We start from the raw sequence: 21500 nt of genomic DNA, 5'->3' as shown, positions 1-21500 counted from the left end.
CTGGGACCACAGGCGCCCGCCACAACGCCTGGCTATTTTTTGGTTGCAGCCATCATTGTTGTTTGGCGGGCCCGGGCTGGGGATTCAAACCCGCCACCTTGGGTGTACGTGGCTGGCGCCTTAGCCGCTTGAGCCACAGGCGCCGAGCCATGTGACTGATATTTTGCTAAGACAGAGCTTATAAAGATAAATCAGTCACAGCTTATACCTGTAGGGAGCTTAGACTACAAATGAGAGGAATTAGAAATATAAATAAATGGCTACAATGAATCTACTAAAAGCCATAAAGATGCAGGTAAAGTGTCTCACAGGAGACATTCAGGTTCTGATCCAGGAAAGAGAGGGAATGATTGGCCTGCCTGTGTCTGGGAAAGGAAGCATGCTCTTTTGGTATCTTCAGTGTTTCACTATGTTCCTCGGCAGCAGCCCTCTTCTATTTCCTTCTCTCTTGTCTGGTTTGTATAGCTTGTCCTAGTCTGGATACTTCTGGTTTTTGCCTGGACAGTTACAGTTGTCTCCTCTTTCTGTACCCTTAGTCTCCTCATAGTCGCTGTTTTTTCAGGCATATCCTCCTACTGTGTAACACTCATCATTTTATTCTGCTTCTGAAAACATTTCAGTGACTTTCCATTCATGATGAAACAAATCAAAGCTTCTTCACTCGAGCTAAATTAAAATGTCACTTTCCTCCATGAAACCTTGTATAGTAACAGGTCTCCCCTGCATCCATTTCTCTCATCCACTGAGAACGGTCTTCTCATTGTATCTTGTAATGTTCTTAACTGCAACATTCTACGGCTTTGTTTATCATTTGAGGACTTATTTTATCTTCCTACCAGTAGAATTATGATTTCTTTAAAGGGTGGAGCCCTCATCTTATCCGTCGTCGTTATATGAGCGTGCTCATCAATTTATTCATCCATTCGCATATTCCTTACTTACACTATTCTAGAACCCTTCTCTTAGGGAAATTATATTTTAGTGGGGACAAATGGTAAATAAGTAACCGAGTACCCAAATAAGAGAATTTCAGGTAATGATAAGTACAGAAATGTAAAACAAGGTAATGTGATTAACGTGAATTATTCTGTTAATTTTATGATAAAAAAGTGAAGAATTGCCTTGGCTTTTGGTAATCACTTTTGATAGTGTTTATATGTTGACAACTATAAGGACCTTTTATTGTAGTCCTCATTCTTTCATTCTGAAATTTTATTTGACATTTCCTTTATTTTTGTCATTTTGTTCACTTTTTTTCTCATGATAGCAACTTTATTACGTTTAAAACATGATACGTTTCATAGTTGAGGTACACAATAATGTGCTCTGGTTGTGTGTGAAGACTATGGAATATAAAGAGGGAAAAACTCCAGGGATTTCTACGAGAAAGCACTTTCTTTAAGGGTTTGTTCTATAATGTTTTCCTGCGTTGATGAGAGTCTGATTTTCATCCTACTCTACAGGAGTCAGGTGGTAAGCTCATTTATGTCATTCTGTCTAAATGAACTCTTAAAAGGATAAACTGTTCTTGCAAAGTTTGGTCTTTTGTTAAACTCAGTGTATGTATCAGCTGAAAATATAGCTGTTGATTCAGTCTAGCCAAGCACCTGTCAGCAGAAAATAGCTTCTTGCCCAGAAACACTCAGGAATTCTGGATTAGTGCAGCCAGCTTTGCATTCCAGTGAAGTGCAAATGTTTGAGATGTCTTATTGACACAGCCCTTTTCTGTCTTTTTTACTGACAGGCTGTGCTGGAGACTATTCGGAACCTGATGAATACTGACTGTGTGGTACCTGACTGGCTTCATGATATCATTTTGGGTTATGGGGACCCTAGTAGTGCACATTATTCGAAAATGCCCAATCAGATTGCCACCCTTGATTTCAACGATACATTTCTCTCTATTGAACATTTAAAAGCCAGCTTTCCTGGTCATAATGTTAAAGTGACTGTGGATGACCCAGCTCTACAGATACCCCCTTTCAGGTAAAATAGGAACTGAGTACATGCTTTTTGAGCATTCTGTAGTCCATCAGAGTTAGGCCACTGGGACCATTAACTAACGTGAGTTTTGAGCATTACTGTGTATACTGAGCATTTGCTGTGTATAATTTGCTGTGTATACACAGCATTTGCTGTGTATAACTGAGCTCAGCATACTGAGCATTTGCTGTGTATAATGTGCACCCATGTTTTTGGCCCAAATTTTGATGATTAAAAAAATCTTTCATGTTTATTTTATTTATTTATTTATTTATTTTTTTAGAGACAGAGTCTCACTTTCTTGCCAGTGGTAGAGTGCTCTGGCATCACAGCTCACAGCAACCTCCAGCTCTTGGGCTTAGGTGATTCTCCTGCCTCAGCCTCCCAAGCAGCTGGGACTACAGGCGCCCACCACAACACCTGGCTATTTTTTTGTTGCAGTTTGGCTGGGGCTGGGTTTGAATGTGCCACCCTGGGTATATGGGGCCGGTACCCTACTCACTGAGCCACAGGTGCTGCCCTCATGTTTATTTCTTAATTCAAATTTTTAATTGTTTATATTTAGGTACTTGTTTTTTGTATTATAAAGGAATTTTAGCATTTGTTTTTTAACATGGTACAAGAAATTTTATGTGTTAAATAATTAGAAAACAAGAACAAGTAAGAGATACATTATGTGCTGATAACAAATTTATGGTTATTTGTAAATCATAGAAGGCCAAGGACCCTTCATTACTGTCAATATCAGAAGTATCATCTTCAGTTTCTTCATTACCAGTGTCTTCTGAAGAGTCACTTTTCATATCCAGTATAAATTTCATTGTCTTCAGTTCCATCCATAGCATTGTTTTTTTTTTTTTTTTTTTAGGCAGTCTAACTCTGTGCCTTTGGTAGAGTGCCATGGCGTCACAGCTCACAGCAATCTCAAACTCCTGGGTTTAAGCCATTCTCTTGCCTCAGCCTCCCCAGTAGCTGGGACTACAGGCGCCTGCCATGATTCCCAGCTATTTTTTCTGTATTCAGTAGAGATGGGATCTCCCTTTTGTTCAGGCTGGTCTCAAACTCCTGAGCTCAGGAGTTCTACCCATTTTGGCTTCCCAGAGTGTTAGGATTATAGGTGCCTGACCTCATGCTGCATTTTTTAAACAATTCCACAACCACTTCCTTCTTGACACCACTCCACATTCTTAAGATCCAATCACAGACCTGGTCTGTGGATGCTTTCTTGATTCTGCTTGTAGGTGTTAAGTCATTACCAGCTGACTGCATCCGCTCCATCCATTCCTTCTTCCTTAGGGCCTTTAAGGACTTGTTTACTGACATATCCAGAGGCTGCAACTGCTGGTTACCCCAGCAGGTATAGCAAGTTGGGTTTTCAAGTGCATTGGGATTGCTTTTGCACTTTGTGTAAGGTGGGCTTTCATTGCAAAATAGGTTCAACAAAACTGATTACTGTATTTCAGGGTACTATTTTGCATATGTTTATTGTTGCTTTCTAGAGTTACACTTTTAATTCCATAAACATAAGTAAAAGAATTAAAAAACATATAGCTATGGAATCAGTACTATCCATGTATATGCACATCTTTATTTTTCCCTCAAAAGTTTGGCCCCAAAAGATCATGTTATACATGGCAAAGTACAGTGTATCTGCATTGTGTTTCAGCACTCCTACCTTTTCCATATATAATCACTGGGATGAGTTTGTTATTTTTGAATCTATTTCTAATTCTTTTTTTGAGATAGAATCTCACTTTGTCACCCTCAGTAGGGTGTTGTGGCATCACAGCTCACAGCAACTTCAAACTCTTGGGCTTAAGGGGTCCTCCTCTTGCCTCAGCCCCCAGATAGCTGGGACTACAGACACCTGCTACAATACCCAGCTAGATTTCTAATTCTTGGTGTAGAAGCCTTCCAAGACTACAATAAAAGTAGCTTCATACCTTATAAGGGATCAGTAAATGCTTCTTACCTGAAGAGAACTATATAGATGTATTTATAGCACTTGACTGAAGAAATATCTTTGCATTTGTGCATGATTAGACATGGCTTAATAGCACATGCTTAAAGCACAGCAATGTGATTTTGAATTTTCTTTTACTTTTATGACAAATTCCTTTTTTCCTTCAACCTTGCTTGCTTCCACAAATTTTAGATATTCACAGTATAGTTATATTTTTGTTAAGTGAACTCTGCTTTTAAAATTTAAGTGGAAATAGAATGAAGTAGATGAGGCAATTGATCGCTATTCACTGAATTTTTTCACGTGGATTAGAGGTAAAGCACCAAGTGTACCTATGTATGGTGGCCTAGGGATTACTCTCTTTGCTGGAAATTAGAACACAGTTTTTAATTGTCTATGAAATAGAAATATAATTCTATATATTAAAAATGCATACTCTTTTTTTTTTTTTTAGATAGAATTTTACTTTGTCACCCTCAGTAGAGTACCATGGCATTATAGCTCACAGCAACCTCCAACTCCTAGGCTCAAATAATTATCTTGCCTCACCCTCCCAAGTAGCTGGGACTAAGGTGCCTGCCACAGTGCCCGGCTATTTTTTAGAGATGGAGTCTCACTCTGGCTCAGGCTGGTCTCGAACTCGTGAGCTCAGGCAATCCACCTATTTCAGCTTCCCAGAGTGCTAGGATTACAGGCCACCAGACCTGGCCTTTCCTAAGCCTATTAATGGCAAAAATTATTTTTCTAATTATTTTTCTAATGCTGAAATCTCAGTATTACTTTTGAATGTTTTTACTCCCAGAAATCCTGCCACATCCCATAGATTTTGCCTTACATGTAGTTTTTCATGTGCCGTGTCCTCATTATGACAGTGCCTTTCCTGCCCCAAATCCTTTACATACCTTACTGCTAGAGCCACTTACTTCCTATGTAAAAAGCTGGCTGCTCCTGTTGCTTACTTCTTAACCTCTTTGATGCATAGCATTTTTGGTATTATCTATCCTTTTACAATGTAAAGAAAGACTGGAAAAAGTACACGTAGAGAATTGATTTTTTGAGTGTAGTTTTAGGGAGGTCATTGACTTACCTCAGGTATCTGTGGGGAGTCACCTCCTAAATGCAGATGAAGAACCTCTGCCTTAAAAGCTTCATAATCCAGAGGTGTCGTAACAAATGTCTGTTGTGTCCTGCACTCCAGCTGCTTGTACGTGGCCTCTGCTGTTGCTCTTCTTCAGTAATCTCATCTTTGAATTTCTGACTTCTTCAGGACTCATTTTCGATACCACCTGTCTCATCAAGTGATTTCTGACTAAAGGAAGAACCTTACAGTGCTTGAGTACAGCACTTTACCATGCATATGACATGAGTATTTAATGTTTCTTTAAATTCTTTCTTGATTGAATGTCTTTTTCCAATCTGAACACTCTTAATACCCATTTTAGTGCTTATAAATGTGCTTTTTTCAGGATTTGTGTGCAGATAGGGAGTTCCTTTTAGGCCAGAAATATTTCTTACTCATCTGCTTATCCTGCATTGAGTATCATATACAAGATAGTTGCTCAGTAAATCCTTATGTAATAATTAACAAAAGTTTTGTTCTTGTAGAATAACTTTTCCAGTCAGAAGTGGAAAAGGGAAGAAAAGAAAGGATGCAGACGGAGAAGACGAAGACACAGACGAGGCAAAAACTCTAATTGTGGAACCTCATGTTATTCCTAATAGGGGTCCTTATCCTTATAATCAACCCAAACGGTAATTTCACTACCTATTTCTTCTTCTGATAATGGTAGCCATTCCAAATCGGTTAGTGATGTTTTTAGATTTTTAGATTCTTTTAAAATCTGAAGAAACTTCTGTTTCTGGTCCTTCTTCCCTTCTGTCACATTTTAGGCCACTCTATAGTCATAATGTTTCAAAAAGAAGCCTTTTGGGGTGCTATGAGAAATAAAGGTTTTTTTGGTGTGTTTTTGCAGTTTTTGGCTGGGGCTGGGTTTGAACCCGCCACCTCCGGCATATGGGGCCAGCACCCTACTCATTTGAGCCACAGGTCCCGCCCAAAAGTAAAGTTTTGAGTACTACCTTAGTCTAAGCATAGTCTTAATTCATGAGTACACGTTATGCACAGCAGTAGCCCTCACGTGTGTGTGCTGTAACTAATAAAGTTGTCTTGTATTTGGTGCTAGCTTGGAAGCTAGACCTCTGGCACACCTACTGAGGTCTGGGACAGGCTAAGTGTATTGAAAAATAACTGTAATCTTTCCATAAGATTTTTTGGTTTTAGTTGTGTTAGGGAGAAAAGGAGAAGGAAGTCATTGAAAAGAGATTCAGAGAACAAGGCTGGATACAGGGCTGACGTTTGGACCTCTGGTCAATGTTGCTGAAATTTGTACTAAATCTCATTTATCTCTCTTTTTAACCAACTTTTTATTTACCCTTTTATTTGTAGTAATACAATTCAGTTCACTCATACACAGATAGAGGCTATCCGTGCTGGAATGCAGCCTGGGCTGACTATGGTAAGAGAATTATTGTTACACATGTTCTTACAGGGATTAAGACTAGAATTAAGCAACAGATTTTAGAGTGTATTCTATTTAGAGCGCAAAAACCTAGCTGAATTTAAGTATTTGTAAGTAATTGTATTATAGCATCTTAATGTGTGTGGAGATCTTGCAGTTCATTTTAATGTTCATCAATAAAGTTTTTTTTTTTTTTTTTTTGAGACAGTCTCACTATGTCACCCTTGGTAGAGTGAAGTGGCATCACAGCTCACAGCAACCTCAAACTCTTGGGCTTTTAAGCAATTCTCTTGCCTCAGCCTCCCAAGTAGTTGGGACTACCCGCGCCTGCCACAACACCCAGCTATTTGTGGTGGTGGTGTTGTTGTTGTTGTTGTAGTTTTGTTTGGCAGGTCTGGGCTGGGTTCAAACCTGCCAGCCCCAGTGTATGTAGTCAGAGCCCTGTAGCCCTTGGCTACAGGCACCAAGTCCATAAGTAAATTTTTTTTTTTTTGGCCGGGGCTGGGCTTGAACCCACCACCTCTGGCATATGGGGCTGGCACCCTACCCTTTTGAGCCACAGGCACCACCTGCCATAAATAAAGTTTTATTAGAACTTGGTCTTTTTTTTTAATTTTAAAAGCTTTGTTTTATTTTTAATGAACAGATAACATTGTACATAATTATGGAGTACAGTGTGTTATTTTGATACCTGTGTCCATTTTGTAATGATCAAATTAGGGTAAATAGCAAATCCATTGCTTGTTTTTGTATTGCCTGTGGCTAATTTTGTGCTGCCAACAGCAGAGATAAGTATTCGTAATAGAGATTTTATGGCCAAGCCTAAAATGTTTACTCTCTGGCTCTTTACAGAGAAAGTCTGCAGACAACTGATTTAAAAGTGTTTAACCTCTAAGTAATTGGAGATTTTCCTCTTATCTTCCAGTTACTGATTGCTGGTTTAAGTCCATTATGGTCAGAGAACATGCTTAGTATGATATCAATTTTTTGGTTTTTGCTTTTTTAATATGTTGAGATTTGTTTTATGGCTCAGGATCTGTTCTATCCTGGAGAATATTTCATGTGCACTGAAAAGAATGTATTCTGTTGTATTTGGGTGATATGTCCTATAAATATCAATGAGAACCATTAGGTTGATTCTGTTACTCATTTCTTCTCTATTATTGCTGAATTTCTGTCTGTTATTTCTGGTGATTATTGAAAGAAGAATACTGAAGTCTTCAACTGTAATTATGAATTTGTTTGTTTTTCCTGTCGGTTTTTGCAGTCAGTCAAATGTTAACCCCTGAACTGTATTTCCATTTAAAATATATCTTGAAGCTTTGTGCATGGATGCTTACACCTTCAGGGTTGTTGTCTTGGTGAAGTGATTCATTATTATGATGTAATGTCCCTCCAGTGCTGGCGATTTTTTTTGCTCTGAAGTCTCCATTGTCTGATATTAATGTAGCCACTGTGGCTTTATTTTGATTAGTGTTTGAGTATTTCTTTATCCATTATTTTATTTCTACCTATCATTATGTTTAAGTGAGTTTCTTATAAACTGCATATATTTGGAACATATTTTTTTTTAATCCATTCTGACAGTCTGTTTTTCTTCTTTTTTTTTTAAGATAGAGTCTCACTTTTTTGCCCTTGGTAGAATGCCCTGTCGTCACAGCTCAGAGTAACCTCCAGCTCTTGGGCTTAGGCAATTCTCTTGCCTCTTGCCTCAGCCTCCCGAGCAGCTGGGAGTACTGGTGCCCACCACAACAGCTGGATTTTTTTTTTTTTTTGGTTGTTGGCGTTTGGCTGAGGTAGGGTTCGAACCCGCCACCCTCGGTATATGGGGCTAGCACCCTACTCGCTGAGCCACAGGCACTGCCGATGGTCTGTTTTTCAATTTGTGCGTTCAGACCATGTATATATGTATTTAATGCAAATATTGATATGTTTGGATACAGGCCTACCACTTTTTATTTCCTTTCTGTTTGTTCCCTTTATTTCGTATTCTTCAGTTTGCCCTTACTGCCTTCTCTTCGGTTATTTAAATAGCTCTTAATGTTTTGTTCTCTTAGTTACTGCTCTAGGGAGTTGCAACATACTAAACTTTTCATAGCCTACTGAGACTCAGTATTTTGTCACTTCAGATTGAATGGAGGGTACTTAACTGCCGTGCAGGTCCCTTTACCTTCTGCTTTTATGTCATAGTTCTCTTACATATCTAAGTACATTGAAGATACCATCAGGCAGTATATTACATTTATCCTTCCATTATCCTTCATTACCATTTATCCTTCATTCTAAACACTCGGTTTCCTCTGGTACCATTTCCTTTCTGTCTGAAGAATTTTTTTTTTTTAATCACTTTTTAGAACAGGTCTGCTAGCAGTGAGTTATCTTTGTTTTCCCTTATGTGAAAATATCTCTAATTCACCTTTATTCATGAAAGATATTTTCCCTGTACATAAAATTCTAGATTGAGAGAAGGTTTTTTTATTTCCTTTCAGTACTTTTAAGATGTTTTTCCACTTCCTTCTGACTTCAATATTTTGTGATAAGAAAACCACAGTCAGATTAAACATCCTTTCTATATGTAATCTATTCTTTTTCTCTGATTACCATTAAGACTTTTTTTTTTTTTTTTCTATTTGTCCAGGGCTGGGTTTGAACCTGCAACCTCCGGTATATGGGGCTGGCGCCCTACTCTGAGCCACAGGTGCCTCCCCATTAAGATTTTTTTTTTTTTTTTAGTTTCCAGCCATTTAATTATGGTAAATCTGGGCTTGGATTTGTTTTTTTGTAGTTATTCTGTTTAGCACTCTGTTCAAATCTGTAGCTTTATGTCTTTTGCTATATTGCAAAAAATTTCAGCCATTAGTTTTCAAATATTTTTATCCATCCTGTACTCTTTTTTCACTCCTTGAAATTCAGTGACATGAATATTAGACCATTTGGTGTTGTCCCATAAACTCATGAGTCTCTGTTTATTCATTTATTTTTATTTTTTTTTTCTGTTATTAAGTTTGCGAAATTTCTACTGATCTTTCTTCAAGTTCACTGGCTCTTCCTCTGAGAAGAGGAAGCCAGCCACTGTCCATTCTGTTGTTGAATCCATCCAGTAAATTTTTTTATTTGTTATTTTTTATCCTTAGACTTTCTACTTTTTAATAGTATGATAACTTAGTAATTTGTTATACATTCATTTTCTTTTAAGGTTGTGGGTCCACCTGGCACGGGAAAAACTGATGTGGCAGTCCAAATCATATCCAACATCTACCACAACTTTCCAGAGCAGAGAACTCTAATAGTTACTCATTCCAATCAGGTAAATGACTCTGTGTGTGGGTGTGTGTGTGTACATGCATGCACACGTGAAGGTGCATGTTGAGGGTGAGGGGAGCAGCAGTAAAGAAAGGAGAAGGATGCATGAAAGCACAGTGTTGTAGATGATTTCTTCTTGTATGAAAACCTGATCGCAGGTACCACAGAATATTAGGAAAGACTAATTAGTACAGATGGTCTCCAACTTGTAATGGCTCAATTTAAAATATTTTGATTTATGATATTTTGACTTTATGATCATATGAAAGTATTTAGTAGAAACCATACTTTGTTTACCCATATAACCATTCTGTTTTATAGTTTTGGTACAATATTCAATAAATTATATGAGATAGTCTACATTTTATTATAAAATAGGCACGGTATTAGATGGTTTTACCCAACTGTAGGCTAATATAAGTGTTCTAAGCACATTGAAGGTGAGCTAGGCTAAGCCATGATGTTCAGTAAGGTAGATGTATTAAATACATTTTCAGTGTATCATATTTTCCATTTATGATGAGTTTATCATAATGTAACGCCATCATAAGTCAAAGAGCATCTGAATAGTATTTGCTATTGAGTTATTCTTAGATTATCACCACCAATGACCAGACTACACTAAGGGACATATAAAAGCACCTTTATTCCTATTAGAGAGGGTCAAAATATGGAAAAGCTAGTAATATTTGGGTATGTGGTCAGATATTTGGATTAAGTTAAATTGTCAGTTTTTCCTTTATTTTTTAACCTTCCTCCATGCTGAGCTAGAACTTTCACTTTGAGATTGAAAGAAAGTATTAACCCTTACCGGTAACATTTTCCTTCATTTAGTAGGATGAATATTCCTGAAAGACTGAAGTGTATTAATATTGAATTGAATTTCAAATGTTGTGAAATGTACATGTAAATATCTGTGTTTATGGAAAGACTATGTGTACTGCATTAGAAGCCTTCAGAAATGAGGAAGAACAAGGCATGTGTATTAGCCCTGCTGCAAAGTGTGATAGGCAGTTCTCAGCACATCCTGAAACACATTATGAAACTTGCAGGGTGTCCCCAAACTTGTAGGGAAAATGCATATTGTTGCTAAATGTATCTTTATTTACAAAATATTCATTATAAAATTTTATAAAACATTCTGTATGTGGTGGCCACCTTTTTCTACACACACACGAAATCTTTTCCCCACTCATGGAGAATACATTCCAAGATTTCTGTTTTCCTATGATAAGATTTTTAGAGCACCCTGCATAACCTCTGAAAGTACTCACTTTCTCAGAATCTATTTAATAATGGTGACATCAGTTGCCCAGTCTTCAGAAGAGTTGATCTAGAAGTGTCGAGTTTTTGGAATGCTAAACGTCAGTTATTCTGGTGTTTGTCAACTTTAAATTTATGGTTTTGTTTTTTTTTTAAGTAATACTGTGTAGTTCATTGACCTGTCATATTTTTATAATATTTTTGAAGTTTATAAATAATAGTGGCATGTTGTTGGGCGGGGGGAGTTGTTCAGGGTAGGGTGTCACTTTGGACTTTATCTTGATAAAACAAAATTATGAAAAGAAGTTTCTTCTATATAATAGAATTTAGTCTGTAATAATTATACATACTTGTAAATTTTTAGTGTGAACAAAGAATAATTGTTGTTTTAGCAATAGCTTTTACTAAGTTTTGTCATACCTTTATGTGGCTTTCTATAGATTCTTCTACAGTGTAATTGACCTGTATAGCACAATCATAGAGGAGAGTGATGTGTACAACTAGACAAATAATTCATTACTTGTTAAAGGTCTTTCTCAATCCTGTGAAATTCAAATCATCCTCCTTGATGCCCATCAAATTATTGAATTTTTTCTTCAGTTATTAACTGTTTTGTTTGCCAGATCATCATTTGCATGTCTGATTCAAGTAGTTCTCCAACATCATTCTAATTCATAATGAAATTTTGTAGTTTTTGCTGAGACTGTAATGTGAGGGTATTTTTTATTCGCTAAATCCATGTGATTGTTGAGTTTGGATAATGAGTAATGTCGTGTAATCTGATTTGTTGGGTCCTGAGTTTTGGATGGTTAAGTATCAAAAAAGAGTTTGGACAGAGTAGGTAATTTCTCAGAAATGTTATGTTAAATCTCTTCAGTTTCTAAGTTCTAATTGCTAGAATTTTGATTGAGTGGATATCTGTATTTACATTAGATAACCTGGGTATTTATGAGATTGGATGTTGACTCGGCAAGTAGGGTTGGACTAGTGATAAATAGAGATGTTGGAATGGAGGTTGATTTTTAAATGATATCTTTATTATTGTACCTTTCCATACTCCAAAACTCCTGCCTTTCTGTAAAACTTTGTAATTATAGAGGTTCAGATAATGTTTATGAGGATTTAAGGGAAGCCTAAATTTGAACATTTCATAGGTAGCAGAGAATGAGTTCTAAATTGCTTTCATCAGAGTATTTTGTGATAAATGAGTGCTTAAAAATCTTAGACTTTTTAGTCTAAGATTTGAATAACGCACTTTTATCTTTCCACCCTCTGGTCCTCTTAATGTCATTCACCTACACAGTCACCACCTTGTTACTGTCCTTTTTCAACTGCAAAAACTTTTTTAGTTCTCTGCAACCCATAGAAATGCTATTAAATGAAAGGAAACTCAGTATGGTTGCTGATTATTTTAGAAATTATTACATCTTGGGGGAAATGGCATCTGAGCCATTACCCTTCTCTTTTCATTAATTAAAAGCAGAGATTTAATGGTTAGGTGGTTTTATGGTTTATAATTTATTCATTTCGCCAAATTTACATAGATGGCAATATCAGAAATCAACAACAACCTTTTTTTTTTTTTCAAAATTATAAATGGTCTAATGTAAGATCTATTTCCTTTTGTGTTTCAATTTTGATTCTTAATCAGACAATGCTCATTCTTTTCTGTCCTTCTAAATGTCAGGGGATATTTTCTTGTTTGTTTTGAGACAGAGTCTCAAGCTGTTGCCCTGAGTAGAGTGCCGTGGTGTGACAGCTCACAGCAACCTCAAACTCTTGGGCTTACGCAATCTTCTTGCCTCAGCCTCCCAAGTAGCTGGGACTACAGGCACCCACCACAACACCTGGCTATTTTTGTTGTTGTTGTTGCAGTTGCAGTTGTCATTGTCGTTTTAGCTGGCATGGGCCAGTTTAGAACCTGCCAGCCTTGGTGTATGTGGCCGGCACCTTACTGAATGAGCTACGAGCACTGCCAAATGTCAGTTTTTGTTACGTTTAAAGGTGCCTGCCTCCTGATTCCTTGAAACTTACCATCCTCCTTTTTGCTTTATTCTTCAGGCCCTGAATCAGTTGTTTGAGAAAATTATGGCTTTAGATATTGATGAACGCCACCTTTTGCGTCTTGGTCATGGAGAAGAGGAGCTGGAGACAGAGAAAGATTTCAGCAGGTGAGCAGATGGGAGTGAGTTATGGCACAATGTGCAAAAGAATTTTTGACTTTTTCTTCCTTCTCTTTATTAAAGAAACGCCAGGAGAAGAGTGCAGTGAATAACCAAACTCGATTCTGAAAGGTTCTAGTGTAACCTAGCTAGATTATATATTGACCTAAAATTTTGTGTGGTTATGCTATTTTTTCCTCAAGTATTCAGTTAATTTAATGAAGAGAATTATCTGATTCATCTTTATGAAATTGTAGACGGCCATTTGGTTTCTGGTTATTGAGGTAATTTTTCATCTTGGCAGTTCAGAACTATACAACTTTAAAGATTCTTTTTTCACATTTCATTCAGACATTTAATTTACATGTGTTTAGTTACCAACTAAGGGGTCAGTTTATTTAGAGAAGTGTAAATTAATAATGATAGTATAAGCTTTGGGATTGTAAGTATAATTACTGATACTTATTGCCAATTCATCTGGGCTTTATGTTTCATATTATATATTGTAAGTTGACTAAAATTTTATGAGTTAAATTTTTTCATCATTAGTATTTTAGTTTTTTTTTTAAATCCAATTAAAAATCAAATTTTAGGTAATGAACATAAGTAGTAGCTAGGCATATTTAATATAGTCTTTGACTATTAAACATGATCTTTGACTAAATTGGATCACAAATATTAAATAAGTTTTAAATTATAATGTTGCATCCATTTTGAGTTCTTACATTGCAGAGCTCACACTTAACCCCTAAAAAGTCGTCATATTGCAAAGGGCAAATCAAAACATGCCATAAGTTATTTGGGGTACTAGATTCTTGATTTTGGATCCATTAGTGCTTCTTATGGGTATTTTGTCATGTTAAATCTAACAAAGACGGGGTGGCACCTGTGGCTCGGTGAGTAGGGCACCGGTTCCATATACCGAGGGTGGTGGGTTCAAACCCGGCCTGGGCCAAACTGCAACAAAAAAATAGCCAGGTGTTGTGGTGGGCACCTGTAGTCCCAGCTACTTGGGAGGCTGAGGCAAGAGAATCACCTAAGCCCAGGAGTTGGAGGTTTCTGTGAGCTGTGATGCTACGGCACTCTAGCAAAGGCAATAAAGTGAGACTCTGTCTCTAAAATAAAAACACACAAAAAAAGTACTTATTTATTAGGGTGGTGCCTGTGGTTCAGTGGAGTAGGGTGCTGGCCCCATATGCCAGAGGTGGCGGGTTCAAACCCAGCCCAAGCCAAAAACTGAAAAAAAAAAAAAATAATAAAAGGAAAAAATCTAACAAAAATGGGTTAGATTCTGAAATCTAATACGTCATAATTCAGTGAACATAGTGGTGATAATGGAATACTTAATGCTATAATTACAATTATATTACAGTAGAATTTATACTATTAAAAGAATATTATAATAGTAGAATTTCTTTTTTTTTTTTTTAAGAGAGAGTTCTTGCTGTATTACCCAGGTTGGAATATGGTAGCATGATGATAGTTCACTATAGCCTTGAACTCCTAAGCTCAAATTATGCTCCTGCCTCAGTCTTCCAAGTAGGTAGGGCTATAGGCACACCATCATGCTTGCCTAATTTTTTTTGTAGAAATGAGGTCTTAACTATGTCACCCAAATTGGTGTCCTTAAACTAGTGGGCTCAAGCAATTCTCCTGCCTGGCCTCCCAAAACCTAGGATTATGGCCCTGAGCCACCATGCCCAACCTAGAAGTAAAATTTTTAAAATGATTACATATACCACCAAATTTCTGGGGGGGGGAAATACTTTTTGTTGTCTGATACACAAGCTGAGTCCTAGGTCTTATTTGTATGTGTTTGTTCATTTGGTAAGCATATTCTTTCATTTCTGTCTTTTTGTCACAATTAAAAAGAAAAGTAATGACTATTGTTTTACAACAAAAAGTAATATAAAACTCTGCAATGAAAAAATTTTAACACTTACTGAAGTCTTAGGGAGTGATTATCCATAATTCCATGGAAAACAACTTTTTGTTAGTCTTTTTCTTTATTCAGACTTTATTTGTAATTTTATATATTGCTTTTTAAAAATATTTAATAAACCTTTTATTATTTATTATTATTATTATTATTTTAGAGACAGAGTCTCACTTTATTTCCCTCAGTAGAGTGCAGTGGCATCATAGCTCACAGCAACCTCCAACTCCTGAGCTTAGGCAACTTTCTTGCTTCAGCTTCCGGAGTAGCTGGGACTATAGGTGCCCACCACAACACCCAGCTATTTTTTGTTGCAGTTTGGCGGGGGCCGGGTTCTAACCTGCCACCCTCCGTATATGGGGCCAGTGCCCTAACCATTGAGCCACAGGTGCCACCCTAAACCTTACTTTTAAAGTCTGACATACTAACTTAGCAGATAGTACATAGAATTTTGTTGTATTGCACATTGCTTTTTAAATTTATCATTATGTCACAGAATTTTGGCATTTTTTTACAAAGTCTCTAAACATTTCTTTCTCATCAGCAAAGTGTTCATTGTAGATAAAATTTTAAATTAGAGATAAGCAAATAGAAAACAGTTAACCTGCATAATGTTTATGTTCAAGTTGAAAAATTCTTCAAAACATAGATTGTGTCTTACATTTCTTTTATACTCTTGATCATTTCTTGCTACGCCAAAGGTGAATCTTGAACTATGAAACAGGAACAAATCTTTAAGATGGTCAACAGCAGTGATTAAACCATTTAATCTTTTTTTTTTTTTCAGACAAAGTCTCTTTCTGTCACCCTGGGGTTGAGGGCGCAGACATCGTCATAACTCACAGCAACCACCAACTCTTAGGTTCAAGTGATCCTCATGCTTCAGCTTCCTGAGTAGTTGGGACTGTGGGCACCCGTCACAATGCCTGACTAATTTTTCTATTTTTAGTGGAGACAGGGTCTCACTCTTGCTCAGGCTGGTCTCCAACTCCTTAGCTCAAGCAGTCCACCTGCCTTGGCCTCCCTGATTGCTAGGACTATCGGTGTGAGCCACTGTGCCTGGCCAAGCCATTTTAACCTGGTTTTAAGTATAAAAGACTATAGGATGCACTTTGTTTTGGTGGAAAGAGTGTGTCTGAACTTTAGGATCTAATTCTGGTTCTACCATTCTCTTTCCTAAGTATGTATTTTTGAACAGGGCTCCACACTGACCTCTACACACTTCAGTTTTTCTATTCAGCACACATACATGAACTTAATAGGTTTGGTTGCCAATAGTGTAAAACAGCACTATTCAAATTAGCCTGTCCACAAACTATATAGTCTTGGTCTGTGATGAGATTAGCTAGCACCAAAAGTCACTGGACTGTTTCTTTTGTGAAAGTCTTGTTATGAAAAAAAAAAAAAGAGTGCTAGCTAGATTAAAATGGTGTCTGTAGTACCATAGTTGGTTTTCCCTCCTCACACCCCAGTAATAGACTTGTAGATCAGCACTGCTCCATGGGATACTCTCCAAATAGCTTCTGTGTAAAATACCCAAGAACTACAACTTCTAGTAACATATAAATATGTTTCTACTGTTTCTCTTTTCTCCCCTCTTTGGCCATTTATAGTTTCTATTATGATTTTCTTGAATTTTCCTGATAATTTTCTTAAAGTCTCTTCATTATATAGTTTTATCTTTTTGCCTAATTGCAATTTCTAGGTATGGAAGAGTTAATTATGTCCTGGCTCGAAGAATAGAACTTTTAGAAGAAGTCAAACGATTGCAAAAGAGTCTGGGCGTTCCAGGAGACGCCTCCTATACCTGTGAAACTGCAGGCTATTTCTTCTTGTATCAGGTAAGGTACTAAGGGTTGTTAAATCATACTTTCTTATGACTCCCACTTAGAAACTTGGTTGGGTTCTTGTGATCCTTCTTAAAGGATTTTTTTTGTCGAGTAGATTCAGATAAATGGTATTGCCAAAGCTATATTTATAAACGTTAAGTGCTTATATTTTTTATTTCTTCAGTTTTCTTTGCTGAATAACTTAGCTTGATGACTCATTTAGTGAAAGGCCCATGTTCCTACTTTTTAATTTTTTTCTCTTCTTTCTATTGACAAAGCTTCCAGTCTCTTTTTTTAAATTACTGTGGAAATATAAATAAATATTCTAGCCATGTACTGGTAACAAAGTACCATTAAGTTTTATCATGTACTTTAGCTAATGAGGGAAAACATTCTTTCAAATTTCCAGAAATAAATTATGTCTTAGAACTAATTTCACAGTCAGACTTTAAATTAAAAGTTCTCTCCCTCTTTTTTTGTTTTGTTTTGTTTTTTTTAAAGACAGAGTCTTAGTCTGTCACCTTGTCACCCTGGGTAGAGTGCCATGGCATCATCATAGCTCACAGCAACCTCAAACTCTTGGCCTCAGTTGATCCTCTTGCCTTAGCCACCTTAGTAGCTGGGATTATAAACTAGTAGCCCAACTAGTTTTTATTTTTTCTTTCTTTCTTTCTTTCTTTCTTTTGTTTTAGAAGAGACAGGATCTTTTTACTCAGGCTGGTCTTGAAATCCTGAGCTCAAGCCATCCACCACCTTGGCTTTGCATAGTGCTAGAATCACAGGTGTGAGCCACCATCCCTGGCCTAAAAAGTTCTTTGGACTTCAATTTTAAAGTGTGCTTTAATTTTTGTTAGGGTTAATTTGGGGACTATGAAAACTGGTGAGAAATAAAAAGCCAAAGAAAGTGAATAAAAATAACCTTTAATAAATGTAGTAAGGTAGATTATTAATAATTTAAATGGACGAAGATGGCAGATAATAAAGATTGTTGTATAACGTTGTTCTCATGTCAGTTATATATTTAGATATAAATTACCACATTGAAATTTTTAAATATATATGAATGAGTGGACTCATGCTCATTATAATTGGATACACAAACCAGCCAAGTCCATTCAAAATGATTTGGTTTCATGGTTTCCAGTGGAATAGGGAAGTCGTGCCTCTTCTTACAATGTGGTCTACATTAGATTCGGGTTGCTTAGAACTTTGGATAAGATCAAGGTTTAAATGCAAATTTGACACACTTGGATCTTACAAAAAACTACTTTGAAAAGTACAAGAGATAATCTATAAATCGTGTAGGTTTACATGATTAAGTTTGGGAAGAATAAATAAACTTAAGGGTTCACAATGTAAATGAGCAGTTTTCAACATATAAGAATTACATTTAGAAAGTTTTTTAAAAGATCAAATACCCAAGCCCTATTTTCAGAGATTCCTATGCAGTAGGGTTGGATATAGGAATCTATGTTTTTATCCAGTTCCTCCAATATTCTGCCAAGGACTATACTTTGAGAAACACTAAGATTATAACAGAAAAATATTTGAGAGCATTATAAAAATTGAAGCTAAGTAAGAACTCAGTTCCTCCTCAGAACTGAGTAGAGATAGAGGCAGAGCTCACATGCACAAAGACGTATTTGAGCTGTAGCACAGAAGTTAGAAGGTGCACTTCCAAACATATGCTCAAACAGAAGTTTTTTTATAAATGTTTTAAGAGAGTTTGGAAAATTACAAAGATCTGGGAGAAGGGCTGACAGGTGCCAAATTGATTAAAAAGCTGCAAAAGCTGAATTTCCATATATGGAGAGTAATTGAGATAATGAACAAAAAGAGAAGTTTCTTTTGTCCAGAGAGCTTTCTTTGCTTTGCTTTTAAAAACATCTTAACTGCCATGTGAGTTATGGACAATTTTTCAAGTTTTCATGTACTTTTTACATTACTAGTTTTTACATTACTTTTTTATTCATGCATGTCTTAGGACTGTTTTGTTTTTAAAGTGTTCATTCTATTTTCATAGTAAAACTCCACAGGCCCAAGGAAAAATGTGTGTGTGTGTGTGTGTGTGTGATTAATGTGTTAAAGAGGATTGGCAATATACTATCTTGAATAGACATGAAAAATCTGAAATATCTGAGATGGAACCATTTTTCTTCACTCAAAAAGTTACTTTTATCAAAGAAGAATAATCTATCAGTGACTGGAATGAGGAATAGTTATGTTGGGTCAATGATTGCATTTCTTTTCCTTTTTTTTTTTTAACTTAACCATCTTATTTTTACTAGATTTCTTTTTTATTATACTGTTTCAAATATAATGATTAGTTGCGAAAGCTAACCTCAAATCCTTTCTCCTACAGGTAATGTCTCGTTGGGAAGAGTACATCAGCAAAGTGAAGAATAAAGGTAGTACGTTGGCAGATGTTACGGAAGTCTCCACTTTCTTCCCTTTCCATGAATACTTTGCAAATGCTCCTCAGCCCATTTTTAAAGGCAGATCTTATGAAGAAGACATGGAAATTGCTGAAGGTTGTTTCAGGCATATTAAGAAAATCTTTACTCAGCTCGAGGTAAGGATTCTTAAGTTCTTTGAGCTTTCCTTTAATGGTTTTTAGTTTAGTCCTTTTTAGTGAAGTAAATGTTTACCTTTCAAATCTTAAATAAGATTATCACTTTTAAGTAAAATTACTGAAAACATTTATAGTTTTAATTCAAGAAGTAAGTATGAGATATGAATTAGACCCCTCTTCTGACTTTTCTGCTGTAAAGATGTTAGTATTTAAGAACAGAATGCCTCCACCAGGAAATTCAACAGTGCTTCTTTGAATTGGGATTTGAGATTGCTAATGAGGTTGCTATGCTAGCCAGGATGATTGATAATATGTTGCCTCCTCTAGCCACCAGTTTACCCTCATCCCTGAATTCTCCAGTAATTTTTGCATTATTTACTTACTCATCATTATTTACCTACCATTAATCTAAGAGTATCTCTTTTCAACAGTACTCAACGTCGGCAACTAATAAGTAAGTGAACTGGTTTACCAGGCCCTCAGGATTAAGCCACAGTTTGAATATAGGAATATAGGAAGCAATGGTCAAACCAGTTTTTTAGGTTCTTGGAACCATAGTGTTAAATAAGAGAACCATAGCTACATGATGGGAACAGAGACTATGTCTGGAACCCAGGCCCCCGTGGGATGTCTCCTAGTTTTTGCATGCCTAAAAGCAAACATTATTACAAAACTGCAGCATTCTTGAAAACAATCACATTCAGGCTCAGATTGCTTAGTAAAAAGGTTTAGGATTACTCTAAGTAAAAAGGGCAGGGACTTTGTCTCTTTTGTGTTTATGTCTTTTAGATGTGATTATATTCCCACCTCCTAGAACAGTATCTGGGTGAATAGTAGATCCAAAATAATACAATATGACAGCAATAGAATGCTAAAACCTGTAGAGGAATACTGTGTTATGTTTATGATTACAAGATAGTAAAAGAACAGAGGGAAAGGTTAAAAACATACTTGATTCAAATAGTAGCTGCCTCAAGAAGGGGCAGGGAGAGGGATATACAGATAACAGAGTACCTTATTTGTATCCGTGGAGTTGTAATTATTTAAGAAACAAAACAAAAATGTTAAATGTTAAAAGCGTTTGAAATAAGTATGGATAAAGTTTAGATGTGATAAAACTTGACACTGTATACCCTGCTTAGGCCTATTTGTTCCCCATATTCATGTATTGTCTATTTCCAGTTGTGATCTCTGGGGGATCCTCTGCCATGGTTGATATTCAGGCTGATCCCCGCAGACGTAATTTCCCAGCCTCCCTGTCAGCTGACTTCTGGCTAAACTTAGCCAGTGAGAGATTTGGCAGAAGTTGAAGGAGAGAATGCAGGGTATTTCTCTGCTAGTCCTCTCTGCCTTGGGTTTTATCTTTTCCGTGACTCCAGTTTCTGCTGGACTGGTCCATTGTGCTTCTAGCTTGTTTTGTGTTTCTAGCTCTAAAACACCACTCTCTCCATTTATTCTTTGTAGCCTAGGAACAGTAGTAACTGCCTGTGTCACTGAGTTACTTCACTATTCCCTGGTTGGCCTTTTGGCTCCTCTTTCCACCTATACAACCAGTTCCTTGCTTAAATGTCCTTTAATAGGAATACTTATCAGTTTGTTTATATTGTAAATATTTTACCTTCTATAAAACCCAGTCCAAATTATAACTTTTATACTGACTATTATTTGAATAATAATGGAAAGAATTATGATTCATTAGGCTTAGTTTTAATATATGTTTATTAATTTATCATGAATTAAGTCTGATAGACTAGATTGTATGTATAAACTATGTTTTCCTAAAATAATCATTGGCTGTCCCCACTCCCATAGGAATTCAGAGCATCTGAGCTCCTTCGCAGTGGATTGGACAGATCTAAATACCTTCTGGTGAAAGAAGCCAAAATTATTGCTATGACCTGTACTCATGCTGCCTTAAAACGACATGACTTGGTCAAGTTAGGTTTCAAGGTAAATGCTTATTTCAGTTC

The 21500-nt window shown here is 36.5% G+C and overlaps 1 protein-coding gene across 1 annotated transcript in view; it reads left to right on the top strand.

The window, feature by feature from the left end:
- AQR (aquarius intron-binding spliceosomal factor) overlaps nucleotides 1-21500 on the top strand; it is a 75312-nt gene that overhangs the window by 27612 nt on the left and 26200 nt on the right. The window contains exons 9-16 of the mRNA XM_023514284.1: nucleotides 1745-1986; nucleotides 5552-5698; nucleotides 6393-6462; nucleotides 9662-9772; nucleotides 13093-13202; nucleotides 16835-16970; nucleotides 19321-19530; nucleotides 21343-21480. Of these exons, the coding sequence (XP_023370052.1) occupies nucleotides 1745-1986; nucleotides 5552-5698; nucleotides 6393-6462; nucleotides 9662-9772; nucleotides 13093-13202; nucleotides 16835-16970; nucleotides 19321-19530; nucleotides 21343-21480 (1164 nt within the window). The remainder of the gene's footprint in view (nucleotides 1-1744; nucleotides 1987-5551; nucleotides 5699-6392; nucleotides 6463-9661; nucleotides 9773-13092; nucleotides 13203-16834; nucleotides 16971-19320; nucleotides 19531-21342; nucleotides 21481-21500) is intronic.

This window comes from Otolemur garnettii, unplaced genomic scaffold (assembly GCF_000181295.1).
Source record: "Otolemur garnettii isolate 467f Iridium unplaced genomic scaffold, OtoGar3 scaffold00050, whole genome shotgun sequence".
NCBI classification, from domain to species: domain Eukaryota; kingdom Metazoa; phylum Chordata; class Mammalia; order Primates; family Galagidae; genus Otolemur; species Otolemur garnettii.
Note: the sequence above shows the minus strand (reverse complement) of the source record. Positions and strands in the feature narration are given on the sequence as shown.